We start from the raw sequence: 17,681 nt of genomic DNA on the forward strand, positions 1-17,681 counted from the left end.
AATAATAAATCATAAAAATAATACAATGATTTGATTTTGCTGTGTGTCACAATTCAAGCCATTACACCTTTAATCTGCATTAGCTTGAAACTTTAAATCCGGAGAAAATTAGAATAACTTATGATATACTTTATACTTAAAGTATTCCATATTCATTAGTTGAACACCAAATGTGTTAGTAGTTTAATTTGGTTACCTTTCCCTGAATATGAATGAAAAGTAGATTATAATAACTTTTACCAACCAATGTCTCAAAGTATTGCATTTAAACCCCATTTTATGTATAAAAAGCAGCTTTCTCAGCTCTTAGTTTCTTATAGGTTTCATAAGCTCATATCATTGTCTGGGACACTATACTGATTTTTAAAACCTCTTCAGAAACATTCAACTATGTAATAAAAATCAAGCACATTGTTATAAAATCTTTTGGCATGGTGTTTATTTTTTTTGCGATCAAATATTTTATTTGGAACATTTCAAATTACAAACATCAATGCTGGGACAGAAGATCGCATCCCATGGTGTTCATTTTTTTTTTAAATAGTCTACACATGTTCAGGATTCACAGCACTAGGCTGGCCAGACAACAGGAAGCTCACCAAGTCAGTTCACCAACAGTGGTTAACATTTCAGGTATTCGTGTGAGTGGACTCATGCTAAAACCTTTCCAGTGTATCATTAATATCCCTCCTACCTCATATCCAGTGAGCTATTATAGGCTTTGTTTCCTTGATTACTTTAGGCCAACCACACCTTATAACCAGACAGGTGCCATGGATGCCATGAATTTCTGCCAAATTTAACTTGCTTTCTTTATGCTTTGTTACTGAAGACTGTAATTGCTTTTTTTCACAACTTCTGAACTGACTTCATTGAAATTCACGGGTAGAGGAATTTAAAAGGCCACCCAGTGTATCCTGCATGCAGTTTTGACAGAAATATCTTACTATGTTGAACTCTTAGTGACTAAACAGTGTAAGAAACAAAGGCACAGCAATATCTATAGAAAGACATGAGATTTGACGCCTGTTGTTTTAGAGCACGTTAGAAGTGGAACCATATTTAGAAACTTAAACGGCCTCGGCCTGTTGCTTCGGAAAGCCTTAAGGGAGAAACTTAAGGAAATCTCCGGTGCTACTTGTCACTTATTGCATGATATTGATTTTATCTCCTTGCCACAAGCGTCTGTGTTTTACAAGTTCGGAGTTTGAGGCTAATATTATGTTTATGGCTTTAGGCTACGTCAAGCACGCCTTCATTAAGGTAGACGGAAATACTGAATCACACAGTTGGCAATCTGCGATGTGACCACAGTAACCACTGGAGCCTAATAGCGTTCATTTATACAACTCTGTCCAATTGAAACTTTGGTTCACGCGTAAAAAAAACCATGTTGTGCGCACAGTTTGATAGATTTGCTCTGGAGGTCTTAAAGACCGTAGCCTACAGTAGAGGGACCAAAGTAAACATTTTGGAATTGTCGAAAGCACACACACACACACACACACACACACACACACACACACACACACACATGCGCGCACACACACACAAACAATTAAATGGACATTCCATATTAAACCTATTATACTTTTTTTAATAAATTGTATGTGTGTGTGTGTGTGTGTGTGTGTGTGTGTGTGTGTGTGTGTGTGTGTGTGTGTGTGTGTATGTGTGTGAGAGAGAGAGAGTCGTGTGGCTCCATAGGAAAGAACACACTAATATAACCGGAACCCGAGAATCTCGTTTGAAACATGCACATAGCCTACTGTACGTTTCATTAATTGACATTTTTATGGTTAGCCTACATAACGAAAGTACCATTTTCTTGGCAAATACAACAATGCTTTTCTGTTGTAGGCTGCTGTATTTGGTGTGAGGGGAGGCCGAGGCTGCTCCATGGGCCGGGAATCCGACTAACGAACCGCTCATTTCAGATGTCGTTGATCATGAAACTGCAGTCCCGTCAACCCTCGCGCTGTCTTCCGCCGACCTGGAAACATTTGTTTTTCTGAGTCAAAAAATGAAAAACCTTTTTATCAACGTTTTTGTCGTCTTTTTTCGACCCTTTTGTGGCTTCCCCCCCAATGATTTTGACACTTTTTCAACGTTTGTTGACTTTTTTGAGCCTCTTGAAATTTTCGTGGGTTTTATAACAAAATATTTTAAAGCATCTTTTTTATTTCTTTTTTAACTTGTCTCTTTTTGGACCTCTTGTGTTGTTTTTTCGAAATCTTTTCACATTTGTGTCACTTTATTTGACATTTATTGACATTTTAGTCACTTTTATTGACATTTTTCTCTTTTTTTACACTTTTTTTTGAAGTTCTTTTACCAAATGTTTTTTTCTCCAAATGCTATAAAATTGACAAAAAACACCTAAATTCAATGAAAGTAGTGGACTAATTATTTATTTACCTTGTGAGGAACCGTCCACGTTACTTTTTTTGTAAGATTTGTTTGAAAGAAATCCAAATTTCTTATACAGAAACTTTTTGGAAAGGGAACAAATTTGAGCCGAAGACAACAGGAGGGTTATTTTTTTTTAGAATATTTAACACACATGCGCAGCATTTTTATTAAGTCGATTATGAAATTATCTTAGTCACCAAATAGGCGACTATATAAAGGTTGATAAACTTTCTGCTTTTTGTCTTACAATTGTAAATCTCCAGGTACTGATGACGAAAATGTTTTTTTTAAAGGCCACTTTATTTTTATTATTATCGCTTATTATTCACCGGGGTTTGCCTTACATCTTATGCATCCTATACAATGTTTTTATCTTATTTTGCTCGTTTTTGCTGTAGTAGTAGGCTAGTAATTATGATATTCTATCCCTGCTATTAGTTTACATTGATTCCCTGTTTTATGCTCATATGATTTCCTTATTGTTAAGCACTTTGTACATCATGTGTGCATTGTGTATTATGTAGCCTCGTGTCAATAGGAAAACATGACACCAGACACGCAATGCGGAGTTTCCAGACATTGCGTGGCAAGAACATGTTGTTGGCACTTGACACATTTTCTTTATCTTATGTAACCCTTTGTTGATTTAACAACTTCAAAATGCCACTGTCAGACGGATCTCTTCGGGTGGAGCCTGTTCGGGTGTTGACAAGCAAAGAAACAAAGTCATGCATGCATGACGACAAATGAAATAAAAAAAATCCCAACGCAAAATGTGTCACTAGATGAGAGATTTTTTTCTCTCTCTCGGATTAAAAAAAACGTTCAGGAAGGCCTGACCGATTTCCTCTTCTTCGGCCGGACCTTGAATAATCCCACGCTAATAACACACAAACGAGAAACGCCTTTCCTACATCTATCGTCGTATAAAAGCATTGCCTTCTTATTGACACTGGTCTTCGGATAAGTTTCCTCACTGCGCACGCGGAGTTCCTCAACAGGACTGCAGCTGCTGCGCGGAGAAGAAACTAGGAACACTGTCAGAAACAGGGCTACAGTAGGGGTCCATGTCTGTCCCCCAAGGTACAATAACGTACCCCACAGGGCTCATTGTTGGACCTCAAGGAACATATATGGACCTTTTTGAGGGTCAAAAGGTACATGTATGTGTGTGTGTGTGTGTGTAACTCAGGCCTGTGTGTAATGTGTGTAATGTAACAACAGAGTGAAAAGTGTAGTTTTCTCTTGTGGGATTAATAAAGTATAGAAAAAAGAAAAAATATATATGTTCCCAAGCATTAAAAGGTACATATATGTAGGCTACCGTTTATTTTAAAAGTTAAGGTACAATATCAAGAGACAGCCTCTGCCAAGCCAAATTTGTTGTAAACGTTGTTTAAAGGTTTTAATTGTACCTTAATTATTTAAGGTAGATTTAAAATTATCACTAAGTTTGAGTAGCCTTGAAATAAAGGAAATAAAAGTTTTGTAAGTCAATTTGCTGATATTAAATCGAAATTAGGCCATTCTATTGATAATGTAAATGAAAAACAACACATATAAACACACAAATGGCTGATTCTCACTGTTACAGTGTGTTTCATCAGAAACATTTTTGCATTGCATAGCCTACATTATCCATAATCTATTTACTGGAGAGCAGGACGGAGACTGCCAGCTCACTACTTTTGATTGGTGGAAAGATGTGTCAAATATGTAGAGCCAGCCCTGATTGGCTGCTCGATCTCAACTTAAAACACAAGGGTACAAATATGTACCCTATACCAAGGGTACAAAAACTGCACCCTTTGAGGGTACAGCCCCAGTGACAAGCCATTGTACCCCTAAAGGTACAATTATGTACTTACTTTTCTGAGAGTGAAGATGAAAATGATATTTCATTGTTTGAGCAAAATAATGGCCAAAAATATGGGTGTCAAATGTCGTGCAGTCCAGATTTATGAAAGGCAACAACTGTTATGGGCCGTGTTGACTTGTGAAAGTTGCAGCTACAGGACACAGAGGACACGAGTTTTGCGCTTTAGGCGACTTTTCTTTTACCATATTTCTTCCTTTTCACATTTTCTGTTAGATATAGATATGGTATGGTCAATAAATATAGGCTATGTTTTATATTTTCAGGTATTTATTTAGGCTAGAAAAAAAGAATTGTTGAATTTATTCGAACAGTGCGTTGCTTTGCAGAATACTTATGTATTCTGCAGAGATGAATCGGTGTCTGTGCCTGCTTCCAGGTGGATGCTGGTGAGTTCCACCTCTACCATCTTAGAATAGCTTCACATAGCTGTAAATATATTTATTATTTGATTGATTGAAAGCAATGTCACCCTGCCACAAGTCATCCTCTTACTTTTGTATTAAACTTCATATTTCAGTCATAATGTTTTGTTATTATTATGTTTTGTTCTTCAGTAACAATAGATGTCTTGTGAAATGGCTGCAGTAATTGTGTGGTATAAATGAAACCTGAAAAATAATCATGTCAGAAATGCACTGACCAAAATCCATGTATTAAAAATGAACCACAAAGTCAGTTAAACTAACTGTGCTTTTTTGCTTTTTGAATCACATCGGAGCAGGAGTGACGTTGAAAGGGCTCAGTGTGGACTCAGCTTATGAGTCCTCCAGAAGAGTGGGAGTGTACAAACCTGTTGAGCTGCTGTATACATTCTTCAGTAATTGAAAAAAAAGAGTATAACAAAAGTCTATAAAATGACTATCTAAGACATTCCGAATGAATTCATAAATCTGACCTCTCCATACAGGAGCCTTGATCGTGTGAGGAGGAACACAGCAAATCCGTCAGACATCCTGAGGCTGATGAAGCAGCCTGTTGGGCCGACCCGTACCGCTGTGCGTTCTGCTGACTACATGATTAATGCTGTTAGACTGATTAAGAGATCTTTGGAAAGACGGGAAAAACGCTCCATAAATGCCACAGGTGTGTATCCAAAATGTGTTCTTTTACTTCTCCGTGCAGAGGGCTTCAAGTCACAGTAAATATATGTCTATTCTTTGTCTCTGGTAATTAGATCTGATCTCTGACGGGGATTTGAAGGTCATTGCTGATCTGACGGGCTGCTCTGCCCAAATCCGTCTTCCTTCCTGCAGGACAACTCCCAATTTGGACAGGTTTCGCACTGGAAGCAGCAACTGCAACAACAAGTGAGGCAACTGCTAAATACTAACCTTTCACTACATTTCACAAATAAAGAAACTTCAAATAAGTGTGGACAACTGCACAGCTATCTTTCATTAAATAATGATGTCCCTGATTTGGGGTTTGGACTTAGACTTGACTTTAGACTATTTAATAATCCTTTTGGGATGAAATTTCCAGCAGCAGTTTTTAGCCAGAAGAATACAGTATAGAGAGAAGAAAAAATGAAGACAGGATAAATATAAGAATAATAACAGTAATACTAATAACAATAACAAAACCTACAAAAACGTACAGACTTAAAAATTGTTTGATTAATTCCCAGCATTGTGTTATCACTTTCAGAGACTACTTGCTTCACATTGTTGGTCCAGACATTCTTGCCAAGCAGCTGTCCACCTACCCTGGTTATGATAAAAACGTGGACCCTAGCATCTCCAATGTGTTCGCCACCGCTGCCTACCGATTCGCTCACCTGATGATTCAGCCATACGTTTTTCGTCTTGATGAGCAATACAAGGAACACCCTTTGTACTCCAGCCCACTGCTGCACAAATCCTTCTTCGCACCATGGAGGGTCGTCTTTGAAGGTACAGCCAAGATCCTTTAACTTGTTATTCAGTACTTTGCTTCATGCATTTATCTCAAGCAGGACTATACTGTAACACTCCATTTGCAGGATTATCCAAACAATCAGTAGGACACCTCCAACTCAACAAAAATCTAGCAGAAACAATCAATTTGAACACATTACTCCGCTTTTGAAATCACCACGTTGGCTCCCAGTAACACAAGATGACATTCAAAAATGATGCTTACAGTCTATAAAGAGTTTTAAAGGAATTAAAGGTTTAGCTCCTCAGTACATCTCTGACTTAATCATGGATTACACACATGTCGTCAAGCAGAGGTCTACATGCTGTATCCAGAATTAGATCCAGGTCAGTTGAGGGCCCTGTGGCCTTCACTTACTCTGGTCCTGTTCTCTGGAACAAGCTGCCTGATGACCTCAGGTCCATCACGACTGTCTCCACATTTAAAAGCAAACTCAAAACGTTACCATGCTCTCAGGCTTTTGGTTAATTACAGTGTGTGTCTATGTGAATTCGTATGGTCACACTAGTTTTTTGTGGTTTTATTTGTTGTTTTATTGTAGATTGCCATTATGAGTCATTAGTCAGAGAATTAAATAAATCTGTTGTGTTCTTCAGGTGGTTTGGACCCAATCCTCAGGGGCCTGGTGGGTAACCCGGCCAAGCTGAACACGCAGGATCACATGATGTCTGATGAGCTGAGGGACTGGCTGTTTACGTTTTTCGCTAAGTTGTCGATGGATCTGGCTTCCCTCAACATGCAGAGAGGCAGAGACCATGGATTACCTGGTAATTACCTAATTGTCATCACTATGTATTCTTCATGACAAGAATTCATTTTGCCAACACATTTAGGATTTTACATACCACACACTTAACCCTCATGTTGTCCTCGGGTCAAATTGACCCGTTTTCCTATATCAATGTTCTTTTTAACTACCCAACTTTAATTGCCCCAAATAACATGATTGATTCCACACCACGCGCTTTGGCAAGTACAAATCTCCACTTTCATTATTTTTGGGGTGTCTTATTCAATTTCATAGCATTTGAAAAAAACATTGAAGTGGTTTTGAAATAGTATTGAGTAAAAGTTGACATATTCCAGTCTGTGATTATCCATCAACATCCATTCCTTTAATTTTAGTCTAAATAATTCATAATTTCTGCTTTTCTAACTCAAACATTAGGTATGATTTCATAAAAATTAGGTTCATTGAACATAAATTCCAAAAATAAACTGTAAAACTAAAGTTAATAGGTTAGTGGCATGTAGTTTTGAAAACATCCAAAAAAGCGTCAAAAGTGTTGAAAAATAAGACAAAAAAGTTAGGAAAAGTTAAAACATGGGTATAAAGCCTCAACTAAAGTGTTAATTTTCAGTTGTGACAGGAAGACCACACAAGGGTTAAAACAGGGCTTCCTTTCTACCCTGACACCTGACAACATCGATGTGTGGCTAGGAGGAGTGGCTGAGCCCTTTGTCCCAGGAGGACGAGTAGGACCCTTGTTTGCATGCTTGATTTCCACTCAGTTCCAGAGAATCCGCCAGTCCGTTGCATGACTGACATTGCCAAAGCAGTTTGACGTGTGTCATAATGCTATTGGTTGGTAGGTGTTCGGCCGTTTAAAACAATGGGTGTACTTCAGATGCTTTCTGTGCATTAAGACCTTCACATTCACTTTTCTATTCAAATTTAACCACGCTGTCCCATTTCAGACTTTGGTTGGAGCCTTTACTGAGGCTCAGAGGAGGCCCCTGAGAGAAACTTCCCTGGCTCGCATCATCGGTGATAACACGGATATCACTGATGTACCAGACAAGCCCTTCCAGTACCGGCCCCCGAGGGTCCGGGTACACCCACTGCGAGAGCGTCAGTGCCTTTGACCTGAGTCCATAGAGGGAGAATGGTGAGTTAATGTCCTGAAATCCTATCTGATACAGTTGACAAAAGACAACCAGTGACAAAATTATATTGTGTTATTAGGTTATATTTGAGAAGCTCCTGTTTGCTATAATTGTACTCATGTTTTATTTTCACATAGGACCCAGTGGTCCAAATGGTCTGAGTGGCCCCCCTGGACCACCTGGACCACCTGGACCTCCCGGCACCGTGGAGAAAGTTTCTTTCTCTGTGAGACTGGGCAACAACAACCCCGACACTGGCGTGCCCATGACCTTCCGAGAAGTCATCTACAATGGACAGAACAGCTCTGACATCAGGACAGGGTATCTAGCATGTTCAGGTATTTATGAGTTCCAGTCCCACAGGGTCATCTTTCACAGCACTGGGAGTGTGGATTGGATGCGTAACGGAGAGCGGTTTCTGCACTCATTCACCACCCAGCGGAGCAGTTACATCACAGCCAGTGGCAGCATGCACATTAAGCTCAAGAGGGGACACAGGGTCCATCTGGTGGCCAACAACAGTGACAATGGTCCGATCCGTGACAGCATCTTCTCAGGGCATCTTCTGTTTACTGAGTGGGATACTGTTCTTTATACAGCTGTTGACTCGCAATACCATCTTAACACTGTGAAAGTAATCTGTTTTGACCATTTAAGTCTAAGAAGCAATCCTTAAACGCTATCAAAACCTGATCTTTTATGAAAAGCGCAATGAGATAACTGTTGTTGTGATTTTGCGCTATGTAAATAAAATTGAATTGAACTGAACTTAATCAAAAGGGCGAGATAAGTCAACATTTGCAGTTTTCTGCATTACAATTACAGGTGCTCTAAATTATTCAGATTTGACCTTTTCTCAGGTTTAGCTTAAGCAGAGCTGTGCTGAGAGTTTGTAGAATTCACCAGTCTCTACTAACATGGATCAAAAATGTGGAAAAGTTCTAAAGCAATTGAAGACATGATAGTATCTTAAAATAGACATTTTTGTATAGTAGAGCTTGCTGACAGATAAGCACAATGTTTAAAGATGTGGCATTAATATTGTGAAAACTACCTGACTTTATACGTGATATTTTTCTTAATTTTCTTTTGACTTAATCCTTTATCTTTTAAAATAATCTTGCCCTCTTTTCTGAGATTTTTTTTTACAGCTTATCCAATTTGTTTGTAACACACTGTTGTTTTCCATAAATTTAAGACTAAGTCCCTTTGAGTTTGACATTAAAAAAATGATTGTTCTACAGATCAACCACTGCCTTTAAATGATATTTATGGAGATGACACTTCAGAATATGATACCATATTAACGTGCAGACCCAGAAAACCACGGCTGATGATGTTCTTCACCAGACCAGTAGATGGCACTGACATACAATCTTTTAGGAAAGCAGGCCCAGCTGGTTTGGGATGAATATTGTCTTGTATGAATAATATTTTGTTTTGCATTATGTCAGTATAAACACCTACAAAACAGTTGTCCAGATGAACTGATGATTTGGAGGTGTTTATACTGACATAGTGCAAAAAAAATAAATAAATCATAAACAGATACAATGATAAAGTGAGTTTAGGCCAGCGGGTTTTGCCTGCAGTATACATAACCCAGGATGCAATATAAAGTATACGGGGAAGTGAATTTGTTCTCAGCTCTTCCTTTAGAGGGATCCCTTATATTTGAAGAACCAAACAGAACCAATGTGTTTACGCATACCAATGAATTATAAGTTTCATAATTCAATGCAAATTATTGACTCATTGTGATGTCTGGAAAAGTGTTTAGAGAATTATTTCAGGACAACTTTTGATGTGCACTGACATCATCAGCAAATAACTGTTCATTTTGATTGTTTAAAAGCACCTGTAACACTTAGATTTGGGCTACTTTCAACACCTAAGGGTGCATGCTGGCTCACTGGCACGTGAGAAGATAAAGTTCTTTGTGTGAGAAATTAGACACTGTTTAACCACTTAGCAGCAGTATTTTAGGTGTTCTTTTAAGTCCATGTGGGCTGACCACAATAAATAACTGTTACACTTTCAGTAAATGAAGAGTACTCAACAATGTCTGCTGGGAAGGTGAAAGGCTGAGTGTAATTCAAAAGATAAACTATAATGCTGTTGTCCAACCAATTCACAAGAAGACCACAACATTTCATATTTTATTTAAACTGATGAAAAAGCACTACAGGCTGTAACAGTGGTATGGAACATGGTGATATTCATACTTTGATCTTTCCACAGACCTATTTATTCTAGAATAGATCACAGTAGATTTTCTTTTCTTTAAATAAATTATTGAACTCCAAATCACAGCAGGCCCTTTATAGAGATGAATAAATATTTGAAGCAGATCAAATGGTGTTGGTCACTCCGCTTTAATTGCGGATGCCGACACTCCCCAGGGGGATCTGCATCCTTACCTAAATCCTAAATAAGTAAACAAAAAAACGAGCTCAATATATGGCGATCGATTGAAGACGTGGTGGGTCGCATTAGCTCTGGTGTTTTCAGTGGAGAGGAGGGACGGAAACCAGCTGCTGCGTCTCCACACACACAAACACACACACACACACACACACACACACACACACACCACACACACACACACACACACACACACACACCACACACCACACACACACACACACACACCACGCCCCTCCTGACCTCCGTGGACACAGTGCCATCCACACAGAGTGGCTCTGGGTGTCCCATGGGAGCAGGGGAATGCTGGAGTGGACGAGCGGCACACGATACCCCATTGTTTGGTTTAGCAGTCACTGATTCCACCCCCCCCCCCACCCACCCCCACCCCAAACCCCTCCCTCACCTCTTCCCTAAAACTCTCGGGCTGGCCGTCTCAGCGGGTTAAATTGATTAGAAAGACGTTGGTGGTTTGGCTAATCCCCCATTTTCGCCCAGACTCTCCGCTTCACCAATTTAGAAAAGCCCCATTCGGAGTCCCGCGGGCCGGGATGATCACCGCGGCCGAGCCGGTCGCACCTGTGGGGCTGGAGCGGCCGGGACGAGTCGGTCCGCAGCTTCGAAAACCCACAGCTTTCTGTTGACTTGAATCACAATGTATGTGACTTGAATCACAATACTAAAATTGATTGACGAATAAATAAATAAATGATTTGGGCTAATATAGCCTATATAAAGCTGAAAATGCTATATACTGGAATAGGGAATTTGAAACGATACACTCTCCATTAAAGTCGTAATAACTGTGATTAGAGTCTTTTGGAAAATATTAGGCTATGTCAACTAAAAATGTGTTTGAGGACTCAGATTATATCTGATAAACTACGCCTTCTCCCAACATTTACTGTATTGCTCAACTTATGCTGAGTGTTCACCATCTTGCAAGTAAAGTGCAGTAAATTCAAGTTTTAAATGAATGTTTTCTCTTTGGGCTCTTTTTAGTTTGCAGATAAATCATTAGAAGCGTTGGTGTGCTGCACATATTTTGCCATTCTGGATCGACTACCTGAGTTTTTGAGCAAGGCACTGACAGCAGATCCTGGGTCTGCACTGGCTGTAACGTTCACGTGCTGCTTCTCTTTAACTGGGCAGTCAAAGAACCAATCGGTCCATTCAAGCAACCTACTTTAAAGAGCGCATCTCTCTGCATTTCAGTGGAGGAATTTTATTAAAGTGTGTCATCATATACAGATTTTTCATGGTTAAGTAGAGCTGTCAATCATGTCAGAGGAAGTGTGTAAGGGACAAGGCGAAAGGGTGGAGACTCGGCAGCAGGATTCCCCAAGTCTGCTCTCATAATTGGGGGAACATCTGACTTTGTCCCGCGCTGGCAGATGGTGGGGTGAGGCGGGATCCAAAGGGGGGAGATTTACATCCATTGTCCAGGCGCACCAACTCCACACAGAGACAATAGTAGGCAATCGGCAAGGGGGAAAGAACCAGGGTTGGAAAAAAAAATGTTTTCAACGCCACGATGAACAGGAGAAGAAATAAATGTTTAGTCTGCAAAAAAAATACTGTTGGGCCTAAACACAAAACCTAAATCCAATTCGAAACCTGAAACAATGACATTAATGTAAAATGTACGTATATAATAGGCTACTATTATAATAAATTGTGCTTGTGCTGTGCTTTTTAGGTTTATTACAGCTCACAGAGCCTTTGCAAGGATCCCAATCAGCAGCTGAAGAAAGTTAAGACCGTGTGCAAAATGAACGGGCCACGCATTAGGTTGTTTCTACAACTTGCCAAATAACACATGAGGTAGCCTATTTTTATCTGCGTGATTTCTAACTGATATCATATAGCACTTTGGCTTTGATAAGACAGTCTGCTGTATTGATTAAGAACTCATTTCGGGCCTTGTCAGGCAGCGGTCCGAACGCCAATCAGAGCGCAGCCCTGTCCGCTGCTGGCGGAGATTGATGGAGCAACCAGACGGCCATTGTTGCGGCTGACACTGATGCGATGCCTCCTCAGCGGAATCACTGCGTTCAAAGGAGCAGACGGCCGAGCTGCTGAATACGCGCCTGTCGAGAGCGCACTTGTGTTAGATTTTGACTTGGATGAATAGACCAAACAGGATTTGCTTGTAGGCCTACAAACTATTCAGGGCAGCGTGTGGGCCTACGGGAGAATTTAAACCCACATTTTAACACGTGGCTTTTGTGAAACACTCAGAGATGAACACATAAATTCAATATAAAACATGTACGCTTTTTAAAAAACATTTGTCCCTAATTTTGAGGTTGAATAATATGAATAAATGTTATGCTCCCCCAACCCCCCCCCCCCCATCTCCTGTCTTCGCCCACACACGCACAAAGGGGACCTTTCGTTTGTCACACTGCAAATAGGCATATGCTATTTCCAAGTCACAAATGCGATAGTTTCTGCTTTAAAATGTGTAACAATTGTGTGTGTTTCCTCTTATCATTCCACTGGTTCAACTTAATGCGTGGAAAGTTTGCTCCTAGAGTTAGTGGTTGGATGCTGAATTTGGCAGAAGTCCAAACAACCGATGCACTTTACACCAATGAGAGCATCCATTTCAACAATCGGTCCCCCATATGGCACTAAGGCCCCTCCTCCACGCTCCGCGGCAGAGGGTCTCATTCATGCTTCAAGACAGCGGTTCACTGCAAGCTTCCTGGCCCTCGGATCAACTGTTTTGATCCGATCTGGCCCTCTGACAAAGGAAGACTTTCTCACATAGGCTGTTGGACAGAATATTCCGAGACGGACTCGCTCTGAAGTGTGTGAGGAGGTGTGAGCAGGTGAACATTGCGCTCGAACTGACACTGGAGTTTTGCGCTTGGACAATGCTTGCAATTAGTAGGGGAATCCATTTATTATCATCGTTTCAGCCCGAAAAGAAAGCGTGCGTGGATTTTTAACCGAGGAGCCTTCTGAAACATCACCCCACCGCGTCGGTCATTTCTGCTTCAAAGCTGTGGAGGAGCGCAGTGCCTTCGGGTGTTCGCGAAGTGCTTTAGCTCGCCAGCTCCGTTTTTTTTCTTCTTTTTTCTTAAGTTCAAAAAAGTGCACCCAAACGCGCAGGACAGGGCTTAAATGTTCGGGATCCAGGAGCATCTGATGCGAGAAGTGAGCGGATTAAAAGAGAGAAGTCTTGGAGAGGAGATGGATCCGGTTCGGTCGTGGGTGCGTAATGTCGGGGTTGTGGATGCGAACGTAGCGGCGCAAAGGTACAGTACAAACCCAGCTGATCTGTTGACGTTAGACTCCCTTTCTCACCACTTCTTTTTTTTTATCAGTTGCGCTCAGACTTGTTGGCAACGTGACTGCATGCATTTTCATCATCAGCATCGCGAGCATAATATAGTTTATCATGTGTGATTTTTAAACAGGCATCCTTCACAAAAGAGCTGCAAACTATAGGCTACTTGTTGCAAAAGATGACACGAGTCCTCCTTAAAGCTCTTTGCACCCAGTTCATAAAACGTATTTAAATATAATGAAAGAACAAGACTTGATAGGGTTATTATTTTTAAAGCAATAAAAGATGGAATGCACAGAAGGCAAGTGAGCCCATATTCTCCAAACTATTAATCATGACTATTATACTTTAACATAAGTCACACAAATTAGACAATTTACTCTTGTGCAAAAGGTCAACTTAATATTATCAACACAATTTGAGATACTTTTGTGGAACCAGGAGCCTATGTCCTAAGCTGAATATATTCCCCCCCCCCCCCCCCCCCCCCCCCCACCGTCTATTTAGTTGATGTAGCTGAAAAACATCGTTTTCCTCAGTGGCCACACATGCTACATTTATGATTATTCTTTTTTTTTTTATCTGCAGAAGCATTAAACGGTTTTCTATTGTTTTTCACATTTAGTTTTTCACATTTACCAAGATGTTCAACTATCATCTTCACGTTTTAATTTCTTTACCGACACACACACACACACACACACACACACACACACACACCACACCACACACACACACACACACAGGAACAGAGTCAGACAAGCGCACAACGTTTTCAAGAAAAAAGAAGGCAACTGGTTGATCACATAGGCTACGTCTTACATGTAATATGTATTATATAAACCGCAATTAATAAGTGTATGGCGCAATTCATGCCGTATTTAGGTTATTTCATATCATGGAGAATTTTATTGAAAGTTTAAATGCAATTCAAATATCTTGATTGTATTACTTTATCCAAAAAACTACCAACAATAAAGAACTCGTCGAAGGTAAATTTTACCCCCGGGCATTATTTTTTGTTTTTTAAAAGAAACGTTTAATGCTGTCACAAAAAAAAATAAAACAAAAGTTTTGAGTTATCTGACAAATAACGGCCCATTTTGGACTTAAGTTAAATTCATAGAAACACGGTACAGACTATCTGACCTGCACGGGGAATATGCCTAAATATTCAAGTTATTTATATTTAATATTGAGCAGCCTATTAACACTTTGTAGGTAGCTGCTCCACCATCATCCCTAATGTGTTGATTGTATTGTTGATTTTTCAATTTTCAAGATAAAATATAGTTTCAACCAGTTTTTCTTTTCCTGTTTTATCCAGGCCACATTCGTTTTTCCTAGACAGGAAAAATGCTCTTAAAGTTGTGGAGAAAGCGAAAATATGTATACATGATATTTTATTTACGTTTAAAGTATATGCTTTATTTTTGTATTTTTATTTTTATTTTTTCAGATTATTGATAATTATCGTCTGGATAAACTGGAGGCCTCAACCATTGGAGAACAAAAAAAAACTTTGCAACTTGCAACCAAATATGGAAATTTAAATGATTTTAAAAAGCACTTTAATATTTGAATAACTGCCTTTAAAGTGCAAGCAAATCGAAAACATTTGAGAAGCATATTAATTGAGTTTTCAGGATTTACCACAAGCAGAGAAAAGTCTTTGCTTCTTGCTTTATTTAGATTTGAGAACGAGTTTCAACCACCAGTGGATTATATTGTGAGATGGTAATTTAATTAGAAATAACCGTTGTGTTTATCCGTGTGAATCAGTCTTTTATAACCCGATGTGAATGTCTGTAGAACTGACTGTCTCTTCCTGCTGTGTCCTCAGTGGAGTTGCTTTGTCAAGAGCTCATTTTGAGAAGCAGCCGCCCTCAAATCTCCGAAAGTCCAACTTCTTCCACTTCGTCCTGGCGCTCTATGACAGACACGGCCAACCCGTGGAGGTGGAGAGGACATCGTTTGTGGACTTTGTTGAACATGACAAGGTGTGTTAGTTCTTCGGATTTCCTGTAATGATGATCTGAGGATGTCATTACAGTGATACATCATCTTTAAAGTTATTTCAAGGCCTTTTTTTTCAACACTCAAAACCATACATTTTAAGCAGTGTTGTTTGAAAAACTCTGAATAACAACAGCAACAGAATGTGGTAGTGATGTATTTCAGCTGTAACCAGGTGCTCAACTTGATCTTCCCCATCCCCAGTAAAGCCAAGCATATCGAACAGCTGACGGCTACATGTTTACACAAGATCTAGCCTGAATGAGCTGATGATGTGGGATTGAAAAAGAATATCTAATGACTAATTAGCAGCTTGCCTCATTAGGAGGACATCTCTACTTTTTAAAATGCAAATGATGCTAGCTCCTGTTAAGTTATACAGTGAACTAATCATCAAAGTCTCTTTTCAATTCATGCCCCCCCCCTCCCTCCATACTCTAAATACTGCTGTGGGGTGGGGGGGGGGGGGGGGGGGAGCTGGATTCCTCAGGTTGGACCAGACCAAAATAAGGAAGGGTGCAGTGTGGAGACAGAGTTAGAACGAGACTGCCTGGAGTGGGAGCCTTATGCCCGGTGTTGATGGATGTTTCTGCCTTGTGGCGAGGGGAGTGAGAGCCTCCTGAACTGGCAACAGATCTCCTCTGTGAGAAAAACAAGAAGACATCGTCCTGTCAGCTGAAGTTCAAACATAGTTTTACTATGTATTTCATGGGCAGGGAAGGAGAGAGAGGGCGGGCGACAGTGCCAACGCCATGGCTGTGTGCTGTCTGTGTGCTGCCTCTTCGTGCCACACAGGCCAGCGTGGAGTAATATGACGGCCGTGGAGGAGTTCATTTTCTGCATGGTTACCCTGGCATCTGTTTTTGCTTTGTAATTATGCAGAGGTAGAACGATGGCAAAGCGAAATAAATGTTCCTCTGTGTATTATTCACAGAACTTATGAAGCCAGGCATCCATCCATCTCCTGACGTCAAGTCTCAATTTCACTTTTGATATGAAGTTTGGAGCTCGGTTACTTTCCAACTGATCTCCATGCATCTTAATTTCCCCCTCTCCTCACAACTGTCTCCTTTCCCCAGTTTCTCTACTTCCCTTCTCCTCGTTCTCTTTCCTCGTCTCTCGCGCTCCTCTCTGTGATGCCAGCCTCCTGGGTTATTGGACCAGAGAGCATTCCTTTGAGACCACTTAGGAAGACCAGTAGAGGTAGAGGAAGAGAAAGAAAGAGGGGGAACAAGAGACAGAGAGGGGAGAGAGAGAAGAAGTGAGAGGCTAGTGGAGAGCCTGGGGGAGGGAGGGATAGCGGAAAGGAAGTTTTTCTGTCAAGGTCGACTGCTGCTCTGTCTCACATACAGTACTTTCCACACTTTGCACACACACACATGCACATGCACATGCACATGCACATATAACCATGCCTGTGCTACCTCGTTGCAAGGAAGACCACTGCATTTGAGCTTAAGGTTTTAGGAGTTTACATCAGACATGATAGTTCAACCGCTACAAAGAACATCTGACTCAAGGTTAAACACTCAGCTCTTGAGCACAATGAGAGGTCCCACATGGGCTCTGAGCCCACAACCCTCTGATCTCCATGCTGCTCCCATGGAAGGGCGAGCTGCAGGATTAGGAGAGCCCCACTGTGCTTAACACTGCGTGGGGATGCTCAGCTCTATTTATCTGTGCTTCAATTGTGCCTAACTGCATGCTCTGCATTTCTCTGTGTGTCTGTTCTTTCTCTTTCCAAGGAGCAGACGGGAGAAAAGACCAACAACGGCACTCACTACAAGCTGCAGCTCCTCTACAGCAACGGTGAGTACAGTCCAACATTCAGAGTTCTCAGATTACGGG

General features: G+C 40.5%; 4 protein-coding genes across 4 annotated transcripts in view; all 4 read left to right on the forward strand.

Moving 5' to 3' along the window:
* Positions 1-5,186: 5,186 nt before the first annotated feature.
* Positions 5,187-5,611, forward strand: LOC116689677 (eosinophil peroxidase-like). Its single transcript, XM_032516266.1, has 2 exons — positions 5,187-5,374; positions 5,466-5,611. Exons 1-2 carry the CDS (start codon positions 5,254-5,256, stop codon positions 5,600-5,602), a joined length of 258 nt encoding a protein of 85 aa, XP_032372157.1. The 5' UTR covers positions 5,187-5,253; the 3' UTR covers positions 5,603-5,611.
* Positions 5,612-5,695: 84 nt separating this feature from the next.
* Positions 5,696-8,092, forward strand: LOC116689350 (eosinophil peroxidase). Its single transcript, XM_032515889.1, has 5 exons — positions 5,696-5,700; positions 5,891-6,183; positions 6,805-7,000; positions 7,570-7,737; positions 7,837-8,092. Exons 1-5 carry the CDS (start codon positions 5,696-5,698, stop codon positions 8,072-8,074), a joined length of 900 nt encoding a protein of 299 aa, XP_032371780.1. The 3' UTR covers positions 8,075-8,092.
* A 121-nt stretch (positions 8,093-8,213) lies between these two features.
* On the forward strand, positions 8,214-9,211 carry LOC116689351 (protein HP-25 homolog 2). Its single transcript, XM_032515890.1, has one exon. The coding sequence runs from the start codon at positions 8,214-8,216 to the stop codon at positions 8,769-8,771; it is 558 nt and encodes a 185-aa protein (XP_032371781.1). The 3' UTR covers positions 8,772-9,211.
* A 3,991-nt stretch (positions 9,212-13,202) lies between these two features.
* The window catches only part of LOC116689335 (transcription factor COE2-like), a 32,185-nt gene continuing 27,706 nt past the window's right edge, over positions 13,203-17,681 (forward strand). The window contains 3 exon segments of the mRNA XM_032515875.1: positions 13,203-13,785; positions 15,661-15,817; positions 17,579-17,642. Of these exon segments, the coding sequence (XP_032371766.1) occupies positions 13,652-13,785; positions 15,661-15,817; positions 17,579-17,642 (355 nt within the window). The 5' untranslated portion in view covers positions 13,203-13,651.

This window comes from Etheostoma spectabile, chromosome 5 (genome assembly GCF_008692095.1).
Source record: "Etheostoma spectabile isolate EspeVRDwgs_2016 chromosome 5, UIUC_Espe_1.0, whole genome shotgun sequence".
NCBI classification, from domain to species: domain Eukaryota; kingdom Metazoa; phylum Chordata; class Actinopteri; order Perciformes; family Percidae; genus Etheostoma; species Etheostoma spectabile.